Source organism: Drosophila montana, unplaced genomic scaffold (genome assembly GCF_035044405.1).
Source record: "Drosophila montana isolate Dmon_TW-CO22-7 unplaced genomic scaffold, ASM3504440v1 contig_3733_1, whole genome shotgun sequence".
Lineage (NCBI taxonomy): Eukaryota > Metazoa > Arthropoda > Insecta > Diptera > Drosophilidae > Drosophila > Drosophila montana.
Genome location: NW_026998620.1, coordinates 9,524,797 through 9,534,720, shown reverse-complemented (window position 1 = coordinate 9,534,720; position 9,924 = coordinate 9,524,797). Strand labels below are relative to the sequence as shown.

The following is a 9,924-nucleotide window of genomic DNA, read 5'->3' as shown; positions in this document are numbered from 1 at the left end:
TTGGACAGCGCTGAACCCGCAACACAATTGTTCTTAAGGATGGTAACAGTAAAGGCAGCGCAGGAGCTACTTCGTCTTGCGGCTTTGGTGGTTTTTGCGCGTAGTCCTGGGACTGGGCAGGCGAAAAGATTCGCAGGACAATGATTTGCATTTTCTGCTATTTCAGTTTCTGCCTCGGTTTATTCGTTTTTATGACACTAGAAACGCAGCAAAGGGAAAACACGCGCTTCGCCCGCTACACTTAAATGAGAGGAGTTGCTGGCAGAACACAAGAGCTATGCAAAGTTGCCGCCTGCCGCAGAAAAAAATTAAAATAAGCACGCCAAGACAAATTCCAAGAATTTCCAGCTGGAGTCCAGGCAAGGGCACAAGCAAACTTTTGGCCGGATACAGCGGCTAAATAAAATATGAACTAAGGCCAAAGCCAAAGTTTTCGAGATGCCTTTTATTGCCCCGCTCGGAGATTAGAGTGCGGCAGTGGCACGGACTGCTCGCTTGGCCCCTGCTGCGTGGTCGCTTCATATTTTTGCGAATGTTATTTGTTCGAAATTGCTCTCAAGTTCTTAAGTTTGCTGTCCTGTTGCTGTTGTTTCTCCTGATGCTGATGCTGATGCCGACTCTGATGCCGACGCTGATGTTGATGCTGATGCTGCGAGCGCTTTGTGTGTCGCTGCTGCTGTCAACGCTTTATGTCGAGCAACGGGAACTCTTCCTGCCGTGGCCGGATTTCTTTAACGGATGGGCATTTAAGTTTCTTGAGGACAAGTTTTTCTCTTCGATGGCATATTTGCATCCACCTGGATTTTATAAGAACCGCAATGCACAGTCCAAATCGTAAGAAATAGGAATCTGAAATTTTCACTTTAGTTACCTTATGTACCGCGGGTGCACGTTAAGACGGGCTTATGGGAACTTCCACCCATAAGTGTGGACAAATCGCGAAAAAAGTAAGTATGAAACTATTTTGTTTGCATTCCTCCTAGGTGGAAATGGGGGTCAAACATTTGGTGTGTGACTTTTCGAGCTCAAATTAATTTCCAAGGATCTATATGAAAAATCGACATGAGATTCGCTCATTTTCAAAGATCTTTGTGAGAATTGTTGATACGTTCTTGGGTGACAAATGCGGGTCAAAGGTTAACGAACGTTTATTCTACAGCTTCAAGATTATCAACGCAGTCAGGACATATATAGAGTTTTATATATAGAGAGATAAAATAGGATTTCATTAAGTGGATTTTAATATTTTCTATTGTCCTAAATTTGAATACTCGTCCCTGAGCTAATTTCAAAAATGTATCTGCTGCTGTTATTACTACGTTCTTTTCCTTTGGGTATATGTCGATACGGATTGTGTGTCCTGATTATTCTGAAATTATTGTTTCATTGAGATTTGGGTTAGTCGAATGCCCATCGTATTTTTTTCCTTACAAACCTGACACTGTTTGACTAATTCCCTTATTCGTAATTTTGTTCTCTAGTTCGTTACGGTGAGCTCTGTTCGTCTAATCAATATCTTCTCATCTTGCTCTGCTTCATTTGTTGAGCTGATCTGAAAATGCACAAAAATCGTATTTGTAAATATTGCTCGACTACGCAAATCTCGATTATTCAACATTGTCTGTGCTTTTCCCTTTTTTTAGCGATGGGGTAATATGAAAGTTCGTCTCCCGCCTATTGATAGATGACGATAAAATAATCGTGCGTATGGTCTTACAGATGTATACGTAAATACAAATACATATTTATTTATATAAATACGAATATATAATTTACATATGCGAATAGTTCCAATACATTTGATGTTATTCTTGTTGCACTATTTATGTTATATTTTATTTACAATTTTTACCTTGATGCTCCCGGCTAGAACACTTTTTTAAAGAGCAGGTGCTATACATGCCAACGCGTAATAAGAGCCACTTCGTTACTTTTAAATGCATACAAAGGTTGTATTACACCGTTTTTCCTCCTCTCTTTTGCGAGCTTAATGATAAATTTATATGAACCTGTGCATTTTTCTTGGTTTTAACCGTTTTAGGTCAACTCTTTGAGCAGCGAAATAGATAATTTTGTTTGTGTCATTCTTAAATGTCCCCTTCTTCGATTGCCATTCATATTCACCTGCGCATTAAGCGAAATTAGCGCTAATAAATCTTTGCGATTTATTTAACCTTTATCGCAGACATTAAGATAAATCTGATTAAAAAGAAAATCATAAATCCCAATAAAACTGAGGCCCAAGCCCAGACCCAGGCCCACGCCCACGGCCGCGGTCTTGTCGCATGCCTAATTGCGTTTTGCGTCCCTCCCTTTACACTGGCTCCTTATGCCCTATAGTTTAGGGGACGGTCTAATCCTTTCGCTTTGTAATGGGGTTGGGTTGAATGCCCACCCACATCTGAATCCGAACACGAACCCGAACCTGAACCCAGGGGCGACCTACAGACATAATACAAACGCGACGAGTCATCTGCTGCTCGTCTGCGTGCGTAGCGAAGCTGCAATCTCAACGTGATAAATTATGGCTATTTGAATTCCTTTCGCAGGCTTCGCCTTCTATATTATTGCTGGTGTTGCTGTTGGCATTTGTGTTTGTGAAAGTAGGGCCTGGCCTGCCAGCCTGGAAATGAAGCGCATGAGTTATGAACCCGGGCAGCGCTGCGTTGCGTTGCGTATACGCCGCGTTCGCCAAACACATAATTGCCGCTAAGATTTACGTTAGCCCTTTAAATTTATGTTACAAATTGCGCCAACTTTATGTTTATTACGTGCAGAATAATAGGCTTTTGTTGCAGCCAACTACCAACTGCCAACAGCCAACAGGCAAGCGTAATGCCTCAATGCCACCCCCTCTACCTGGGCACCTTCCCCAACCGGGTCGAATCCATTCACGTGACAGCGACCCTGCTCGTGCTCGGCCCACGAGAACTTGGCATCATAAAAGAGGTATTATCTTCACACATAATTGTATAAATAATGCACTTTTTAGCGTTAACTTCATTCAGCTCAATTTATACATATACATATTCTTATATTTTTTATGAATGCACGGCGAGTCAAAGCCGCCATATTGTGTTCATTATTAATGGCGCTGATAACACCAAAACGTACTTAGCCCAGACAATTCGACGCAATTAAAGCTCCATAAACGAGGCCGATTACACGACATTGCCGTTGGGCAATGAATGGGCTAATTTATGTATGTATTCTCCTGCGGTAAAGACAGAATCTTTCGGGCTGGCTGATTGCATATGAAACTCAACTCGTATTTAAACTATGCGCACGACAAAAGAAAGAAAGAGAGAGAGAGAGAGAGAGAGAGAGAGTGTGAAAGAGAGAGAGAGAGTGAGTGAGAGAGTGTAGACCTGGTCAATAACAAGTAATTACCAATCAATTATTGAACGCTTGCTTTTCTTTTTACTTTATGGCAATTTAAATATCAGGCAAATCGAATTGCGAATGCTACTGTAACTAGTACTGAATATTGTCATTCAACTAAGTACTCAATTAAAAGCTCATTCGTTCATCTTGTCAGTTATATATAAATTGAAATAATATTTTTGTGAAACTTTAAAGCACACACTTTTCAAATTTACAAATATTCAACTTGTTAAATGATACTCGAAATGTGATGAACGTTTATTTAAAAAAGTATACGCTACGCATGCCGCCAAAAAAAATAGAAATAAAAAATGAGAAAATTGAGAGTGCTTAACTAAAGGATGCCCTGTAGTCAGTCCTATGTTACAAAAAATAGATTTGATTTAATTTCAATCTGATATAAAGCAAAAATATCATATCGACACCACCAAAAATTTGACCCAGAAATCGAATAAAAAAAATAAATCCTGTTTTCGCTTGGCTGTTGAAAGCATTAATTATATTTTTTTTAGAATCTAAAATGTTTGATTCTTATATTTGATGGTTGTGGGGGGCACAGTCAATAAAACACCGACTGCCGTGTGTGCTTCCAATTTTTAGAAATGTGTTTTATTTGTTGATTTGTGCAGCAAAATATTGCGTATAGTGCATGTATAACACGATATGAAATACAGCATGAGTCTGCTGCAGTACAAGCAATGAAACATCCCATCAAAATGGTACAAACAAATTTTTCATTAAAAAACTGCGTTTTAATTGAAATATGCGCTATATTATCTGCATATAATCATTTTTTCACTCAGTTTGGAATATAGCAGGTCGTGATTTTCAATAATTATAAAATAAAATAGAAAAAGTAAGCAAAATTGTACGTTTAAAATAATTTAAGGACCTACATATACAGGTACATACGTACACAAGGCTCGTGTGCACATTCATTTAATGGATGAGTATTTTTGATACTCATAGGTACATGGCACATATTTGGGCCAAAGGCAAACATTGCGCAAAGTAAAAATGTCGGACTAGGATTTCGTTTACTAAGACTTTTCTTGCCTCTGCTGGTTGTCACGTACATGGCTCGAACCAAAAACAACAACATGGCCAACAAAAAATGTAAACAACACACATAATTGCGGATCACGAAAAGCGCTTTGAGCCAAAAGCCAAGAAGGAAAAGTGTGCAACGAACCTTTGTTGATTACATTTCGTAATTAAGGAGATTTTAATATGCCACAAAACGGCATAAAACTAATGCATAATTTTACAACACATCTGAGTAGGCACGCACTCACTCATCAGGATTCCTCCATGTGTGTGTGAGTGTGAGTGTGTGGGTGCAACATATGTATTGTCAGCCATTTCGGTGCCGAAAAGAGACAAGGGCGTAGGTAGGTTAGCCCAATGCTGAGGAAACCTATGTAAACAGAACTCAGAAATCCGCTGACTGTTCCGAGTTTGTATTCGGGGCCCTTCTTGCCAGGGCATGTCGGTTCGCCTTTTTTATGGCATATTGTAAAGTATCTTGTTAACATATTCGAGGCATTAACTGAGAAAACTACACAGCCAGCGTACACCGCATACGTGCACACGTGGTGGGAGCGCGGGGCTGCTCTGTGCAGCTTTTACCGGTGCAGAGTTGAGGTAAAAAGCAAAAGTACAAATTAATTAGTTGGCCAAGATTCAAAGGGCAACAACACAACATGAAATGAGACGGCTGCCATGGCAAATGCTACACATATAGATGGATATTCCACTCTCCGCGCTCAGTTTGCGCACTCGGCCAATTTGAAATTGCTGAAATGGGGTAACAAAAGCGCCTAGTCGAATGAAGTAAAGTTAAACCAACAAGCGAACTTCCTTCTAACTAATTAGCCGGCAGAGCAACTTTGCGGCAAGGGGTGTGGCTGGCAGAGGGATAGGATGTCAACATCAGGCAGGCAACATCTGCATTTCCGAGGAGCAGTCGCAGCATATTACAAATCATTTAATTTGCATAAATTTTGCATTAACATTCAAGTCCGCTAGGGGATCCCCTTAATTGGTATAACGTGCTGGCTGTTTGTTTATTTACTTCTCCTGAGCACAGCATGTATCTACCCGCTACCGACCCTTCACCCGCCAGCCACGCAGTAGATAGTGAATACGTATAAGATACACATGTATCTATAGCATGCAGTTATTGCACTCCTCATAATGGCCGCAGAACTTCAAGTGCAAATAACTCGCAAGTTCCATGCCCAAAAACTTTTCATGTTGGCAGTATTTTATTAACGGTTCTATTTTATTCAGAATATATTATACAAAAATTCATTGCCAAAATCGCATTGCATTATGTATACCCTGAACCCATTGAAAATGGGTAAAGGGCGTATAATGTATTTGTGCAAATGTGTGTAACAGATAGAAGGAAGCATCTCCGACCCCATAAAGTATATATATTATTGATCAACCATGTCCGTCTGACTGTCCATCCGTCCGTCCGTGCGTATGTATGAACGCAAGAAATTTATAACCTGTAAGAGCTAGAGGCTTAAAATTTTGAACGTAAGTCCGCCTGGGACGTAGGCAGCGTAGGCAGTACGAGATACTCGATAACTTACCCCGTTTCCAAGCAAACGATACAACTCAATATCGACAACCTGTTTTAAGAGCAAATCTCTTAAGTTTTAGCTTCTTGAATAGTATATGCAGATCATTTAAAGCTATCGCAAATTGTTTATTACTGCCAGGCAAACGCGCTCTTAGCGGGAGCCGCATTTGGCGTTGGTAGAAGAGGGTTCAGGGAATCCCCTAGTCGGGAAGTCCCTACTAGAGCCTCTTACTTGTTTTCATTTATATTACCTTTAAGCCTTTAAACTCACTTCTGCTGGCTCAGACTCTTTTCCTGCTTCGTTTAAAGTTCCTAATTTATAAAACTCATCAGTCAAGTGCTCTTTGAGTTTTATGCAAAACTGTTTTCAACACTTCTAAATTATGAGCATACACTAAAACGTCGCTAAAGAGCGAGGAGATCTTAAGGGGACACGTAGCGCGTAGCACCTTAAAATGGCGCCTGACTGTTAAATTATTCCAAGCGCTGCACTCAAAACTTTGAAGCCCACGGACGCGCTCCAAAGTAAACTATAGAGTGACTTACCCTGGCCGGAGCTCGAGCCTAGTGTCTTCTCGCATTCTTAAGAGGGGTTCGGTGTCCTACGAGTTATTAACTTAAGCAATTACAATTTTTTATTCACAATCATGAAAGTCTGCAGGAAAATTTCTGTGACAGGGCCTTAAAAATAAATTACTGGTGCGAAAAGTAGCAAGAGGTTCTAGTCGGGAGCTCCCGTCTAGGGGATACCCTGAACCCTCTTTTGTCAACACCAAATGCAGCTCGCGCTCGTTTGATTTAATATAAATAAAGAAAAATGAAATAAAAAAAAAATTTTCCCTTGGCAGTGTTCGAACTCGCAACTAACCGCACCACTTGCCGCTGCCTCTACTCAAGGACCACACCAATAATTGAGCTTTAACGAGAAAAAAACCAATTAAAATAGCAGCGCAGAAAACAATGCAATCGCAATTGCAATGCTGTTGATAGAATTCAAAGCAGACGCGCATGAATGTGTGTGTGTGTACATGTATACAGAAATTCTTGGAATTTGCGCAGCAGCTATGATGCTAACTCGTGCGCACATAACTTTTGTGTTTCTTCACCGATCTTATTGGTATTTTCGACAGTACATCTTATTGTAGAATAGAATAAAGAATATTTGTATATTCTCAAAAATTCAATTGCATATAAATTGTGGCTTAAATTGATGGGCAATACAAGTTGGATAATTAACTTGATTTATAGCTTTGCGGTGGTAGCGGGGAGATGGCGATAGGTATAAAATGAAAGATACTTGATATATATATACTAATCTAGAAGCTACATGTCAAGTTTGGTGACTCTAGCTCATATTATTTGCAGAAATTGCTCAAAAAACAGGACTTCGATATCGATTTTTATCGATTACTTGGAAACGGGGCAAGCTGTCGAATATCGGAAACAAACTCGATCTTCGCGGGCATTTGGAGGACCTACAGCTAAAATTTCAAGAGTCTAGCTCTTATAGGTTCTGATATCCTTGCGATCATACATACGGACAGACGGGCAGACGGACAGACAGACAGACGGACATGGCTAGATCGACTCGGCTATTGATGCTGATCAAGAATATATATACTTTATGGGGTCGGAGATGCTTCCCTCTGCCTGTTACATACATTTGCACAAATACAATATACCCTGTTTACCCATTTTTAATGGGTTCTGGGTATAAAAATTAGGTGTGCGTTAACTCTTGTTCGTTTTGAATATACCCAGCATGTGTTAAATAAACCAAAGCAAGCTATTAGACAGAAAAATCACAATAAAATAAAAAAAAAAACCTATAAAAAACATTCAGTGCATAAAATTTGTTACGGAATATTTAATGAATACATGCAGGAAATTCAAATTAGTTGTGGGGGCGTAACTGAAGTTCTGCAATCGCTCACAGTCAAGCCATATTGCAAACCTACTTAGAATGCCAAGAGAAGATTGCTACTCGGTGCTGCTGGCGCTGTTTGTGCTTTGTATTTGGTTGTGCAGCGTTGCTGGGCTTGAGAATGGCTTGGCCAGAACGCCACCATTGGGCTGGATGGCGTTCGAGCGGTTCCGCTGTGTGACTGATTGCGTAAAGTTTCCGAGGGATTGCATCAGGTGAAATTGCAAAGCTTACGGATAAGGCTGTCAATTTTTTGGTCATATTCTCCGTGTACAGTGAGTCGCTCTTTATGCGTACTGCTGACCTCTTGGTGTCGGAAGGATACTCGGCGGTTGGCTATGAATATGTAATAATCGACGATTGCTGGATGGAAAGACGTCGCAACGAGATCACAAAGGAATTGATGCCCGATCGAGAACGTTTTCCCAGGGGCCTTAACTTTCTGTCAGATTACGTAAGTTAAAAATTATAGACATATATATTATATAATACTATTATCTACTTGTCAGATACATAATAAAGGTCTAAAGTTTGGCCTATATCACGATATCGGTGAGAAAACTTGCATGCATTTAGGGCCCGGTGCGAATGGATACTACGCAAAAGATGCTGAAACCTTCGCGAACTGGAACGTGGACTATGTAAAGTTGGATGGCTGCTTTATAAAGAACATTAACCTGGACATTGCCTATCCAGCCTTTGGCCGGGAATTGAATAAGACGGGCCGGCCAATGGTCTACTCTTGTAGCTGGCCATACTACCAAAAACACGTTAGTTGTCTTTCTTTATAAAATGTCGTTATGCAAAACCCTATGATTTTAGCCTAACTACAAATTGATCAAAAAACACTGTAATCTGTGGCGGTTCGCTGATGATATTAGAGACTCATTCGATTCTGTAAGCAAGACCATGTTCAAATACTACAAGGAGCAGCATAATCTGACAAAACATGCTGGTCCTGGAAATTGGAATGACCCAGACATGGTACGTATTACAATATTTCATTGAGCTAGTACAGTATAATAAACTATTGGAGGATAAATCAGCTAGTGCTCGGAAACTATCGACTTGGCTATGAAGCAAGTCGTTTGCAATTGGCCATATGGGCTATACTCGCGGCTCCGCTTATTATGACGAATGACCTACAGACAGTTCGACCTGAAATCAAAAAATTATTACAAAATCGGTACGTATTTTTTATGATAATCTTCGCAATCGTTTTGACGAGAGGTTGATACATATTTTGCAGGGCTATTATTGGGGTCGATCAGGATCCACTCGGCATACCTGGTCGTTGCGTTTATATAGCAGGAAGTATTCAGGTTAGTGTACAGAGATTTCCATTTAAGTTCCTAACTATAATTATGTCGGCGAATTAGATTTGGGTGCGACCTGTTATGCCGTTTAATAACATGGGCGTCCACTCATATGCTGTGGCATTCGTTAACATTGGAAATTACGAGCCCTGCCCACTGTGTCCCCTAACATATGAAATTGTTTTGGAACGCTTGGGACTTCAAAATAATATGGGTTATAGGGTCATTGTAAGTATATCATTACCTATTATGAAATATATATTAAATTTATATTATACATATAAATATTGTTAACGCAAATATTTCAGGATTTGTTTGTTCCAATTCAAGATCTTGGATTGTTCAAGCCGAAAGATAAATTCATAACCCGAATCAATCCATCAGGAGTCACGTTCTTCAAGTTTACGCCTGTAGATATTTACTAAATTTTGAATATTTTTATGATGCTATTCTTTTAACTCCTAGCCATAGACTCCACATAATAAATTTTAATATACATATGTTTTCAATATTATATTATTATATATATATACATATATATTCATATGACTTACTTAAAAACGACCTTACTTCAGTTTAAACAATTTTATTTATTTGATTTTTTCTGTAAACTCACATATTCGGGCTAACTATTCGGCTGATTTAAGTTTGTCATGTGCGTGAGTATAACTAGCTGATGGTAGACGAAAAATTGCCGGCTAAAGTTC

General features: G+C 39.7%; 1 protein-coding gene across 2 annotated transcripts; it reads left to right on the top strand.

The window, feature by feature from the left end:
• Positions 1-7,779: 7,779 nt before the first annotated feature.
• LOC135436226 (alpha-N-acetylgalactosaminidase-like) lies at positions 7,780-9,717 on the top strand. 2 transcript variants are annotated; one of them, XM_064693765.1, is made up of 8 exons: positions 7,782-8,116; positions 8,178-8,355; positions 8,411-8,671; positions 8,724-8,885; positions 8,948-9,087; positions 9,151-9,223; positions 9,281-9,445; positions 9,526-9,717. In XM_064693765.1, the coding sequence occupies exons 1-8, from the start codon at positions 7,941-7,943 to the stop codon at positions 9,640-9,642; spliced, it is 1,272 nt and encodes a 423-aa protein (XP_064549835.1). In that variant the 5' UTR covers positions 7,782-7,940; the 3' UTR covers positions 9,643-9,717. The 2 variants fall into 2 exon arrangements, 1 of the variants encoding a protein (XP_064549835.1); XR_010437497.1 differs by lacking the exon at positions 9,526-9,717 and having other exon boundaries at positions 7,780-8,116; positions 8,952-9,087; positions 9,281-9,348.
• Positions 9,718-9,924: the final 207 nt, after the last annotated feature.